Source organism: Palaemon carinicauda, chromosome 44 (assembly GCF_036898095.1).
Source record: "Palaemon carinicauda isolate YSFRI2023 chromosome 44, ASM3689809v2, whole genome shotgun sequence".
NCBI classification, from domain to species: Eukaryota; Metazoa; Arthropoda; class Malacostraca; order Decapoda; family Palaemonidae; genus Palaemon; species Palaemon carinicauda.
In genome coordinates this window covers 2,185,156-2,199,805 of record NC_090768.1, presented here as the reverse complement: position 1 = coordinate 2,199,805, position 14,650 = coordinate 2,185,156, and the positions used below count along the sequence as shown (strand labels likewise).

The window sequence follows — 14,650 nt, the reverse complement described above, 5'->3', positions numbered from 1 at the left end:
AGAATAATCATAAGATACCAAAGATAAAATAGGAATTATACATTAAAAAATAATAGCATACCTGTAATGGAAATTCATGTGCGGTCATTTTGACCGCTTGGTCGTTCTAGGGGGTTAACCATCAGTGACCGTTCTAGTGTTAATGATAGTTATTTTGTCCTTATAAAAGCTTAAATTTGTAAAGATGAATAAAAATTATGAAAAATTGCAGAATAATGAAAAAATACACAGAAGGATTCTGTATAATTCACAGTTTTTACTCTTTATTAGAGGAATTACTGTATAATTTTTCTGGACCATACAGGCCTACAAAAAAATGGCATTTTTAGCATAGTTTCAATGAAGAATGAGGTATTAGATAATTCATCCTGAGGCCCCAGAGGGTATGTTTGTAATGAGGGTAATTTTTTCCATCTGGTAAACAAGTAGGTCATTATAGGTACATGGGTTTGTATGGGGAAGATTGTTGGATTTTAAAAGGTTTCATGAAAGTGATTTGTCTACCCATTAATTTTAGGTTCAAGCTGGAGAATATTATGATATTTCAGAACTTTCTCATTTCAGTTTGATTTTTTGGACTAATTGGAACTCTGAGGCACCATCAATCCAACGTTCTCTTGTAAGTGGAATGCGTGTTGAATCGATCATAACCACCCAAATTCGTATGCCAAATGGCCTGGCTATTGATCACATAGCACAAAAGCTATATTGGGCTGATGCCAGGTTGGACAAGATTGAAAGATGCAACTTGGATGGATCAGATAGATATGTAAGCCATACTTCTCTTTTCTTTATATTCATGAAGTGTTTTTATTCAGTGTTTAGTCAATGTGTGTATTATACTCCAGTGGGTAAAATTTCCTTATGAGGTTGGAATATACCTATGGTTTAGTAAATAATTATAATAGTTTTATTTAGATATTATGAACAAAGGTTAGATTCTATTTTGTAGGGTCTTGATTGTTATGAATCCTTTAGTTCTTTCATTTTAAATTTTTACCTTCTTCATAGGAATGCACAGTATTAGAATTATATTGTATTTGAAAATAGGTACATTTCTATTGCCAATTATATGTAAAAGCTCTGGACTTGTGAAATTAAAGTGATTTGGTAATGTATATGTTTATATTCTTGGATTCTATACTTTGTTAATCTTGCTTTATTTAAAGTGGAATTATGTAAGTGGCAAATATGAATATTTGTGGGTAACCCTACCATTTTCAAATTTTTAGACACTGATGAATGTGACATCCACTTGCTTGCAAGCACTAGATTCTTTTTGCTTAGCCGAACTGTTGTTTACTCTTATAATTTTAATTTGATCATGCAATATACTTCCCAGTGAGGTAACTTGCCACTTAAACACTAAAGGAAAATTTGCCCTCCATACCAGACAGAGAGAATGTGGAACAATTTCTCCCAAAAACTATTCCTATGTACCACATCTCATAAGATTGCTAAGAAAATACAGAACAACATACTGGCTTGAGTTCTGGTAACCCACTCAGTGACTACTTAATCAATTAGGCTACCTCTTTATCTAAATCATGACCAAAGCTGTGGAAAAATTGCACTTCAGAGACTGTCCCACCATTAAGTCAAATAGCCGAGCTGTTCTCACTTTTATCACAAAACCTACCTAGGCAGATACATCCTACCCAAACTAAGAGCAGCACCTCTTTCCGGAATATTCCGGAATAGTGAGAATGACTTTGTACTCATTTAATTTCAGAAGTGGTCTTGTGATGAAATATGTTTGAAGATACTGTCATGGTCTCCCCCTCAACACTGATTTGTGGTCTTATATTGTATTTTAAAAGGATACAAAATATCTAAAACTGATTATCTGGACCTAACCTACTTTGTTTAATGGGTAACTAGAAACAGCCGATAAACATATTAACCATAATTTCAAGTTAAAACTTTTAAACTACAGTAATCCTTTGCCTTATTGTGGTTCACCTATCGCTCCCTTAGTACATTGTGTATTTATGAATATATTTTATGGAAATCTATATTGAGGAAACCTCTTTATAATGCAGGTTTCTGAGGGGATATAAGTTTTACATTTTTGCTTTGATTTTTTTTTATAAAGATACATTTTGGGGTCTAGAAATTAATAAAGTAAATTACTGTACTGTAATACCGCATATACTAGTGTAACACTTTGCAATGTCGCATATTCTGCGAGCACCGACTTTTCATGCATTAAAAAGGATTTTATTATGTAACTCATGTATTATGTTTATTCCTTTATTGATACCAAATTATAATAAATTAGCCCCTTTCCCTTCACCTCTATTCCAACTTCTAATTCAATACAGTAATTTGAAAAGACAAAAGAGAATGAATGATAAAGGTATCATTAGTAACACACACAGCTACAAACAACCAAAGAAGAAATAGCTGTTTTGCTTGCCTTTAAACTTTAGTATAATAGTAAACAATTACCGTAGTATTTACAAATGATTTTAAGTATACTGTAATATGATTGATATATTATTACATTATACCTTTTCGGTTTATGAAAAGGTACACCAAAATGCACAAAATCTACATAAGGAATTGAAAGAAAAGTCAATAATTTCCTAAGCTTTGTAATCAAACATCATTAAGGAGAAGACTATGAAATTATCATCACTCAGAAACAGGAATGAAACCTCTCCAAACTTTGATATGCCATTAAAATCAACAGTAAATATATTATGAGCACATATTTGTTACTAAAAACTATATACTTTTATATGGTAAAATATAGAAGATAATTCAATTAGTAATTGTCTCTATTAGCAAAAAAAATTATTTGGTAGCATAGCGTAATCAGCTGCTTTGTAAAGTGTTGACGGTAGTCTCGAAGAGCTGACAAACATAAACAATACAAAAGACATACAGTATACTCGCTGTGTTTTTATTTCATAATAAGATACTAATACTGTACATGAATATCACAATCATTAGTAATGGATGCAGTTGAGTGGAATATCCATATTATTAAAAACAAAATGTTACAAGGAATTGATGGTCAATGTTTACATTTATAACAATTTTCCAATAAACCTTTATTATTTCTCTATGGATTTTCTACTGTTCAAAATAACCCACTGAATTACCAGGATCTTGCCCAATGCCTTCGGTTTCCAATTGCTCTTCTGGATTTATTAAGATGCTCACAATAACCTAGGCCTCTTAACTCCTGAACCTCATGTCTGATGGAAATTTGGCCATGACATGGTTGATAGGGGTGTGATGAAACAAACCAAGGTTTTTAAACATGAAAACAAGCTTTTCATGTGTTGATTAATGATGAACAAAGGCCCCTGTGAAAAAGAGGCCTTCATATGTGTGAAAAACAGGAATATCAACATTCAGTTCCAGGCTGTTTTACTTTACAACACCAATATTATATATAGATTATTATTACATAGTACTGTTACTACTTGGATATGTTATGGTAATCCCTGTTTGAATATTCCTTTTTTTTTTTTTTTATAAATTTTTCCTTTTTTTTCAGTCGCTTCTAAAGAATGTACCGAGCCATCCATTTGACCTTGCAATATATGGAGATTACCTCTTTTGGACTGATTGGGTTCTACATGCAGTTGTTCGTGCAAATAAGTATACAGCTGATGATGTGGTGAAGCTCAAGACAGGAGTTACACGCCTCATGGGAATTGTGGCAGTTGCAAATGATACAAATAATTGTAAGTATTATGATGTATAAATACAGGCAATGTAATTATTCACTTTTTCCTTACATTGTAGGCAGTGGCACATTGGTATTACAGTAGTATATAATACTTTTTTTAATTGAGGGATGGTAATTATTTACCATTTTTATCTAGTCTGTTTTTCAAGGGACATGCTACTCTGGAACTAACCATTCATTATTTTGATTATTTATACAATACAAGAGGTAGTCGTTGATTTACGGCCTATGCTACTTACGATTGTTCGACTTTACAACCACTTTTTCACTGGGATGACGTCACAAGTCTGTCGGAAATAGTACACTGATAAGACAATTATTTCCTTAGAAATAATCTATTTTCCCGTATACGAATGAGTTAGTTTATCTAAGTAAATTAGTATTTTCTTTTATTGATATTATACAGCATTTTGAATAAAAAATGTATCAAGAAAAGTTTTAATATTTGATTGTCACATTTCTGGCGAAGCCATATAAAGTGAGCGGGCAAATTGAGTGATTTCCTTTCAGTCGGCTATCGATTAATGTTATTATTCTATAATTGAAATATCGAGTAACGATACAAATTTTTTTATGGGTCTGTATCTTTTAATATGAGTACTGTACTACATTTCATAAATTTGACTCTACAACGCGAGTTTCATTTTCTTTATTTCGTCTCTGATAGTAGATCAATATTCATTTAATGAATGTACTCTAAAATGACAAGTATTTTTTTTTTTTTTACATTATAAAAGTAAAATACTTTTGCTGGGTAAGATAGTATTTTTTCTTGCAAGAAAAACAGTGAACTGTTTTACATATATCGCAAGTCATTCTTTGTCGAGTTCATATCACAGCGCACATGTCTATTGACGTCATATTTTGAGAGGAAGGAAAGTGGCAAATCGAGTGATTTCCTATCGATTTGTTACCAAGTAATGTTATTATTCCCATCATAGAAACGTCGTGTAACAATGCCAAGTATTTCAGTGATTTGTATTAGTTGATCTAAGTAGCCTTCAGTACTTATTTAATGTAAATTTAAGAAAATAAGTACTGTATGTCTAGTAACGTCATATTTCTAGCGGAAGGCGAGTGCCAACTCGATTGATTTCCTTTCGATACTTTATCAATTAGTATTGATATTCTCATAATGGAAACTGAGTAACAATACCAAGTATTTTTAATAATGTCTAAAGAAAGATCCTGTAGAGAGAGAGACAGTAAACATATTCATGTGATAACTAATAATAAGGACTATAAACTAAGTGTGTGGGTGGAAACTGATATCCTATAACATATTGGTGCCGATGTAATATTCATTATGAAGATAGTTTGAATAAGTTAAAGGGAAATTATATGATTGATACTCCTTGTTATTTGTATGTGCGCTTAATCGCAATACGGTAGCATGACCTTGAGATCAGCTGATGCCTACCAAAAGTAAAACAAAAATAATTATTGACTATTGAAATGCTCCTGAAATTGGAAAATTAATAAAACACAATTAAAAGCAGTAATGTGTAATGAAATATGAAGGCTTAATAATAAACAAAGGATTAGATACTGTATGAAGCTTTAAAAATGAACACGCACACAAAAAGGGAGCGAGAGAGAACTTATTTGTATGATAACCAATAATAATGGCAGTAAACGAACTGTAGGAAAACTATGATATCCTGTAAAATATTGTTGCTGTTGTTATATTCATCAAGATATTTTGAATAAGTTAAGAAAGTATATAATCAATATGCCTTGATATTCATGTGTGCGTATTCTCTCGATACGTAGCAGGACCTTAAGATTAGCTGATCACAGCCAAAGGTAAAAAAAAAAGTTGGTAATTGTTGATTGTTAAAATGTTTCCAAAATAGAAAATTATTATAAAATAATGCTTTAATAGAGCATATGATATCCTATGAAACAAGAAAATGAAATAATGATATACAGTAAAAGAGTATTGATAACATAGGGCTTAGATGTTTACCAAATCATGATGCAGCCTAATAAATTTATGGAAACTTCACAAACTGTAATGAAATTAACTGAATGAAAGCGGTGGAAAAAAACTTTTAGCACTTGGTCTTCAAAATGTATGGAAAATCAAAATACTCTCGAAATGGAATTCCTTCCCTTCTAGGGAACATACTGTACACTACTGTATTTATAAACATATTTTCTGTTTTAACTGAGCAATCAGCGTGTTATATATCTCTCTATAGAGGCATCCTTGTAGTGACATGAACAAAAGGAATTACCTTTGTGTTTATATTGTTTTATTTATTATCTACTTATATCTCTGTGATTCAAGTTATTTTGTTTTTTCCCAGGTGATGCTAGTCCATGCAGAGTTTTTAATGGAGGCTGTGAAGATATCTGTACTTTGGACGAACGTGCCCAAGTAGTTTGTCGATGCTCTCCAGGGCGGATGATTCTGCCTGATGGCCGCCGTTGTGCAGTACGTGTTGCTAACTGCTCAGCTGATCAATTTGAATGCAGTAATGGCATTTGCATTCCCTACATATACTCATGTGATGGAGAACCTGAATGTTCTGATGAATCTGATGAAGATGAAACATATTGTGGTAGGTATATGATGAGTAGATTTGAATGTTATATACTTGATTGATAGAATACTGCTTAGTAAATAACAATGTGATGTATATTATTCATTCATGATGAATTTAGTCTTAATTTGCTATCCTACCAAAAAATGTTTCTTCGTTTCCTATTAATTTGTTGATATATTTTCCAAAGTAAGCCGAACATGTAAAGAAGGATACTTTGGATGTGGAAATGGCCAATGTGTTCCTCAAGAAAAAGTCTGTGACCAGAAAATTGAATGCCAAAACCTTAATGATGAAAAAAACTGCAACTGCAGCAGTGACGAGTTTAGATGTGTGAATAGTGGCCTGTGCATACCAGCAGACAGCAAGTGTGATTTTAAGCAAGACTGTCCTGATGCTAGTGATGAAATGAATTGTGGTAAGTTTATCCATCATTTTTTCTAGTACACTCAATTCAGTATTCTATTTGTTTAGAAACATGTCTATTACCTCGCAATAGCCAATTTAAGCATGCATCTGTGCTCCTGAGAGTATTAAGTGATATAAACTTGTAATTCTTTGGGTTTATCTCCCTTAATGAGAGACTTCGTTGAATGGTGCTCTTCTTTTTACAAGGATTACGTGATAGAGAGCAAAATTATATCCACTATACTCTGTTAACTATGTGTGAGTATAAGCATCTTACCATCAGACCTTGAAAACTGCTGACAACAAAACCATAATAAAAGTAATATGTAATTGCTATTGTTAAAATACATCTTGAATTGTTAATAGAAAAGTAGAAAAATGATTGAACGAAGTTCAGATAACATCGAAAACCAGGATTATTTTAGACATCTTTCAATTCATATACGTTATGTTGTCGGGTAAAGCTACAGATCAGCTGACGAAATCAAGTGGCGTCTTAATCCCTGCTTACAACTGAACATAGATTTAAGCAAAGTAAGAGTTCATATTGTGTGACCTATTTATCTGACACTTTCTAAAGAAACAAAAATTTCTATTAAATCTGCTTTATATGTGTAGTAAGGCACCTCTGAGAGAGAGAGAGAGAGAGAGAGAGAGAGAGAGAGAGAGAGAGAGAGAGAGAGAGAGAGAGAGAGAGAGAGAGAGAATGTATTCACATGATAACTAATAACAATAGTGTTAAACAAACTATATGAAAACCATATAAGATTAATTGTAAATACAGGTAGTCGCCGACTTACGACGGAGATAGGGACCTAGAGATGCGTCGTAAGTTGAGTTCGTCATATGTCGAACTAGAAAAGTGAAGTTTCCGTGGATTTATTATGATGCGTTATGATTCGGCAATCATCTGGATCATATTTTATCAATATTTTCTTACTGTCTATCATTATTCCATTTTCTTGTTTCATAGGATATCATATGCTCTATCAATGCATTTTTTTAATTCTATCTATCAATTTTGGAAGCATTTTACAATTGAGAAGTGCTGAAAATTTTTTTTACCTTTGGTTATGATCAGCTAATAAAGATGGGACTAGGATGGAAAATAGACATGCCTCCACCATCATTTCCTCAACGCTTCCTACACCCCAACCCCGTTCTAGAAGAGTATACCTTAGAGCTCTAGAGCTATAGGTGGTAAGGAAAGTATAGTCTATCGGATTCCAGGGAAGGCTGTTTGGTGTTCATAAGAAGGACTCAAGAAAACTCAGAGTCATTCTGGACTTGTTGCCACTCAACAAGTTCAAATAAAACAGCAAGTTCAGAATGTTAATCCTTCTGAACATAGGGACCCTATTTCCGAAAGGGGTGTTCACAGTCTTGTTAGACTTGAAAGATGCCTATTGGCAGCTTCCAGTCAATCGCCCCTTCTCCTCCTACCTAGGATTCAAGTCACAGAGGATAACGTATGTCCTAAGAAAGATACTTGTCGAACTAAACACAGTCCTAAGTATCTTCACGGAATTGACGGACACAGTCACGCAATAACCAAGCCGAGAAATGGTTCAGGTAACAAAGTACCTGGACAAAAGGCTGGTGCGGGCAGCACCTGAAGTGGCTGGTCTACGAGCATCCAAGGAAGTGTTCCGGTTCCTGGAACATCGGGGATGCAAAATCAGCTTCAAGAAATCTCTCTTCTCTCCAGCTCAAAGGTTTCAAGGGTTAAAAAACCATCGAAACCTGAGGTCACATCGGCTCTCCTTTCCCTTAGGGATGTAGAAGGAGATTGCAGGGTCGGTCAAGAGACTATGGTAATCAGTCAGGATTCCAAGACGCTAACAGGAAAGAGTTCTGAACTCTCTCCAGTTCGCAATAGTGACAGACCCAGTGCTAAGAGCACAGCTGAAAAATGCATTAAGAGTCTGGAGAAAATACGCATCAAACGCTTGAAGAGATCTAAAATGACCGATATCGGTCTTTCCTTGATCGCTTCCCAAACAATGGTCAAAGGCCAAAAGCCTATTGAAGAACATGCCCTTGCAACTCCCTCGACTATTGAAGATCATCCACACTCATCAGAGGAAAATCCAAGGGACTTGGTCATTTCTATCCAAGGCCATGGTAGTCCTGTTGTAGTTGGGGAAACTCTCTCCACGCAGATCAGACCTCCTCAGGCTGATCTGGGACATCGAAGCGATAATGAGACATCGGAACCGACAAGGCTTAAGAGCGTCTCATATAGTTTAGGTGATATTAACCATCCCTTGCCTAAAAGGATGGCACCTATTAGCAGTTCATGTACAATCTATTTGCAATGTGACAGTGGATACTCTTCTCAGGCTCAAGCCGATAGAGTTAGAATGGTCCACAGACGCAGACCTGTTCTCTCCCAGATGGGAACAAGTCCCCGACTTGCAGATCGACCTCTTCGTGACAAGTGTCATCAAGAAACTACCTCGATATGTAGCCCCATACGAGGATTCTCTAGAGGAGATAACAGACACCATGTCTCTAGTATGGAAGGGATGGACTCAGGAATTCCTGTTTATCCCATCCAATCTCCTGCTGAAGGTCCTCAATATGCTGAGATCCTTCCAGGGAGGGGTAGCTCTGGTGGCTCCCAAATAGCCCAAGAGGAACTGGTTCCCTCTAGAGAAGGACCTGAGGCTGAGGCTGGCCCTAGTACTGAACCCAGCACTATCTCAGAGGGTTCGGAAGTTAATTGCCTTCGATTTATCACAGAGAGCCCTAACCCTTCATTTCATGATTTTCTTGCCCTAGCGGTTAGGAAAAGATTTGGGATCTCAGAAGGCAATATAGAATTCTTAGAAGAATATAAGTCTAAGTCAACTAGAAGACAATATGAGTCATCTTGGAAAAAGTGGGTTCCTTTTGTAAAAGCGAAAGGACCGAAAGAAATTTCAATGAACTTCTGTCTGTCCTTCTTTTTTCACCTTCATAATCAAGGTCTGGCAGCCAACACGATAACTACGTGCAATTCAGTCTTGACTAGACCTCTTCTATATGCCTTTCAAGTGAATCTGGCGAATGAAATATTAAGATTTCGAAGGCATGCGCAAGGCTTAGGCCTGCAGCACCTCCAAAGGCCATCTCATGGTCTTTGGACAAGGTCCTACATTATGCCTCATCTGTGAACAATGAAGATTGTTCCCTCAATGATCTAACCCAGAAGGTTATTTTTCTGTTCGCTATAGCCTCAGAGGCTAGAGTTAGTGAAATAGTGGCCCTATCTAGAAATGAGGGCCACATTCAGTTCACAGAAGTGGGAGAACTGAATCTCTTTCCTGATCCAACCTTTCTCACTAAGAACGAGCTACCCACTAAGAGGTGGGGTCCCTGGAGAATCTCCCCTCTGAAGGAAGATGTCTTCATGTCCTGTAGAGTGTCTAAAGGTCTATCTTCGTAGAACTTCAGACTTCAGGGGAGGAGAGCTCTTTAAAGGAGAAACCTCTGGATCAAACTTATCCCTAAAACAACTGAGGGCGAAGCTCACCTACTTTACTCGCAGAGCAGATCCTGACAGTACACCCGCAGGTCATGATCCGAGGAAAATTGCTTCATCACTGAACTTTTCTCAGTATATGAACTTTGAGCGTCTTCGCTCATATACTGGATAGAAATCATCCAGAGTGTTCTACAAACACTACGCTAAGCAGGTTCATGAACTGAAGCATCATGTGGTGGCGGCAGGTAGTGTATTAAAACCTGTCGTCTAATTACTGCGATGAACAGTTAATTGATTGGGACTATCAATTAAAGGGAAACGGTGTCAACACTTCTAGTGTGATACCCTTTAAGTGAGTGTTACCATGGTGACACTAAGTCTGTTTAAAATCTCAGGTGTGGAATTATACAAGTAACACTTGTGCCGTGTGTATGTAGTACACAGTGTTGATAGGATACAACATTTACAGAATTTATAAAGGAAAAATTTATTAGAAATTTTTTCAGTCTTAGAGTGGCACTCATCATTTCTTCCCTTTCAAAGGGGGAAATTAATTTCTGTATACGTTGCACGTATAATTCCTTTATCATGTTACATTTGTTTCACTTGTTATTTCATTTAGTCATTTATTAGAAATAAATGTCTATTAGAATGTAATTGCGTCCAAATTCGCCCGGCAATTTGTATATTTAAGATGCCAGAGTTCTTTGACTTACTCTTATAAGTAAACCGCATATCATTGTATGCTTACAAACAATGGATATAATGGACACTGATATTGTTCTGACAATATATACAAACCGTGAGACCATTTGTATACCCATTGAATACTCATGTTTGTTCATACAATATATGCCAACCTTGAGGCCCCTTTTCTACCATCTAGTATGACTTTTCCCTCCAGGGGGCAGGAAGCACTAACATTGTTTATGATTAGTGATAATGACGGATAACGGTAACGTCATTTGTCTCAAATGGTCCAGATGACCATAGAAAAAATTGTCCCAAGATTAAGGCACTGATGAAAATCCACAGATACAGTAATGCTCTGGTATGCTTCCATCAGGACGACATGGCTTGAGCCCAAAAAACGGATTTTGAGTGATGCGAAAAATCTATTTTTGGGTAAATCTATTTCTGGGTGAGATAGCCATGTCATCCTGATGGACCCACCCTCCTTTTCTATAGAAAAGGTCTTCGCAGAATCCTTCACAAAACTACTATATCTGTAGCACCATGCTCAACGCTACTAGGAATATCCGCCATCTTGATACTCAGTAGTAGTATGGGAAGTAGGGTAACCTTGATAATGGCTCCCCTTCCAAAATTGCCACTCCTCCTCCTCGAAGCAAAAACGCTATTCGGGGTGAAGATCGCTATGTGTCGTATCAAGATATACGTCCCTGATATTATGCGATATCCTTGAGAGAAATTTTAAGGATATTCACGCCAGGAGTTAGAATTCTGGAGACCTAAAGGTAAATTCTCTGGGAATATCACTGTAGTACATATATCCCTTTGGAAGCTACTATTAGGGACCTTCCATCAGGACGACAAGGTTTTCTCACCCAAAAATAGTTTTTTCGCTTCGCTCGAAATCCGTTATATATATATATATATATATATATATATATATATATATATATATATATATATATATATATATATATATATATATGTATATATATATATATATATATATATATATATATATATATATATATATATATATATATATATATATATATATATATGAGGGATTTTGACGTAGGAAAAATCTATTTCTGGGCGAGAAACCCGTGCCGCCCAGTGAAATGCTCCTTTTACATCATTTCTAAGGTAAAAACTGCTATGAATTTACCAGAGAAAAATTTGTATAGGAATGCTAGGTTGAACCCAGTTCGCTCACCTTAATAAGGTGTCGGTATAATACTGGGGCGTGAATAAATCACAACCAGAGGTCTCGCACCATTTAGATATCTCCTGTCAATATCCCCGAACAGCGAGGCGCCGTTCAACATCCTACTACTACTAGCGATCCCACGCCAGTGACGTCACTCCTTATAGCACCCCAGATTGGGGCCCAATTAGGGAGGGACAGGTGGGTTCACTAGGCGGCACAGGTCTCTCGCCCAGCAATAGATTTTTCCTACGTCAAAATCCCTTTTCTGGGCTCCGACCCGTGCCGCCCAGTGAAATCGTGCCAGAGAATGGGGACCCAATATGGCTAACTACCTGAGGAGAGAATAACACAAAAATAACATAGCTGATGAGTTTTAATGTCAAAAAAGAGGGATGAGGAAACCCGTAAAAATAGATCAACATGTATATGACAGTGATAAATAGACATAGTAAACAATCAATAATGAAACCTGTAGGTAAAATTCAACAGATATGAATAGTGGTAATCAAGCTTGGTAATCAAAAATGCAAAGGTAAAAATTCAATCATAGATATGAATATGAGCATGGTACAAAATCCCATCAGGGGATGATAGAGAGAACCAAGCAAAAGTAAATCCAGAACAAAGATTTCAAAATAAAATCAGCTCGGGGATTTTAAGAACAAATGAAATCAAAAACAATTCGTGAAATTGATCAATGAATAATAAAATAATACGCCATAAGGGTGTATGGTAAACAAAACAGGTAGGAACAATAGGTAAGCCAGGCAGGAGGGAAAGAGGATAGAGCAAGACGTGGTGATTAGGACTCAGTACCTTCAGGAGGAACTATATTCCCTGCAGCTACTGTGGCAAATCTAAGAGCTTCTAAAGGTTTTAGGTAGTGGCGCTTGAAAACTTTAGGGGACTTCCAACCCGTATATTTTGAGAGCTCATCAAATTTCATATTGTGGAAAAAATTAATTGAGGTAGCCACAGCTCGAATATCATGGACATGTGGGAATGATTCAGGATTAGCTTGTTTAATAAAATAAAAAATTTGTTGTCTGATTCCCTTAAGAGTAATAGTTCCTCCGTGTTCTCTAATAAATAAGGGCCCTGTGGTTGTAGTGGAAGTTCTACTAAAGTAGGATTTCAGGGTGGTAACTGGACACAGTGATGGATCCCGAGGAAGTGGAACAATCTTCCAGGGAGACCACCTGTTTTGGGGGTTCTCATTTTTAGCCTGGAAAACTTTGTTAGGGGAGAGAAGGACCTCACCCGAAGAGAGAAACTCTATATGACCTGGGTCTCTAGATAAGGCTGACAATTCTGAGATTCTGGAGCCAGAGGCGAGGCTCAAAAGAAAAAGTGACTTTCTTAATAATGCCATATAGTTACAGGATTCATTTGGGGTGTCAGAGGCTAGCTTAAGAACATCGTTCAAATACCAGGAAACCACGCTAGGGCGAGTTGAAGGTTTTACTCTGGCACAAGCTCTCGGAATGGATGAGAAATATGAATCCGTTAAATCAATGTCAAAACCAATATGGAAGATCTTTTTCAGGGCTGACTTGATTGTAGTAATTGTATTGGCTGCCAGGCCTGATTCGAAGAGAGTTCTGAAGAATGTCACAGTTAGGTTCATCGTCATTTTCTCAACTTGGGAATCTTTCAAGAATTTAGCTAATTTCTTGACAGCTGAGTCATAATGACGGAGAGTAGATTCCCTTTTGTCAGATTCCAGGAAAATAGTATTCAAAGGATCGATGTTTGCACCTCGTTGGGCTGCGAACTTCATAAAGTTAGGACATTCAGAATCCTTGAGGAAGCGAACACATTGTGAGTTTGTACTGTCTGTGTTAGCACCGGATTGGGAATCCGCCGGGGGCGGAGACCTAGTTTTAGCAACAAGGGGAACCAATTGCTCTTGGGCCAGTTGGGGCTTTGAAGGATCTGAGTTTGTGCAGAACTTTCAGCAGGAGATTCACCGGAGGAAACAGATAAATCGTCTTCCAGGTACTGTATTCCAATCTAGAATCATAGAGTCCGTGGCATAAGCCTGAGGGTCCAGGTTGGGGGCTACGTAACAATCTAGTTTGCGATTGGATTCCGTCGCAAACAAATCCACCTGGAGACCCGGGACTTGAGATAGTATCCACTGGAAAGATCGATGGTCTAGTGACCATTCCGACTCTAGCGGAGTCGTCCGGGAAAGTGCGTCCGCTACCACATTCTGGACTCCTGCTAGATGGACTGCTGACAGGTGCCACTTGTGCAATGCCGCCATGGAGAAAATCTTCAACATGATGTGGTTTATTTGGGCTGATCTGGAGCCTCCTCTGTTGATGCAGTGTACTATGACTGCACTGTCGAGAACCAGTCTGATATGGAGATTCCTGGCTGGATTGAGACGTTTTAAAGTGAGGAAGACTCCCATGGCCTCTAGGACGTTGATGTGCATTTGTTGGAAGACCGGTGACCATAACATTTGGACTTTCTTGTGTTGGGAGTAACCTCCCCACCCTGTTAAGGAGGCGTCTGTGTGAATGACGAGTCCCGGGACCGGATGTTGTAAGGGAACCGACTTGGAAAGATTCTTGATCTTCGTCCAAGGCTGCAGACTTTTTCTCAGG

At 37.0% G+C, this 14,650-nt stretch overlaps 1 protein-coding gene across 4 annotated transcripts in view; it reads left to right on the top strand.

The window, feature by feature from the left end:
- LRP1 (LDL receptor protein 1) overlaps nucleotides 1–14,650 on the top strand; it is a 1,015,507-nt gene that overhangs the window by 437,022 nt on the left and 563,835 nt on the right. For all 4 annotated transcript variants that reach the window (XM_068367027.1, XM_068367026.1, XM_068367028.1 and 1 more), the window contains 4 exons: nucleotides 565–769; nucleotides 3,512–3,701; nucleotides 6,019–6,273; nucleotides 6,446–6,673. In XM_068367027.1, the coding sequence (XP_068223128.1) occupies nucleotides 565–769; nucleotides 3,512–3,701; nucleotides 6,019–6,273; nucleotides 6,446–6,673 (878 nt within the window). The remainder of the gene's footprint in view (nucleotides 1–564; nucleotides 770–3,511; nucleotides 3,702–6,018; nucleotides 6,274–6,445; nucleotides 6,674–14,650) is intronic.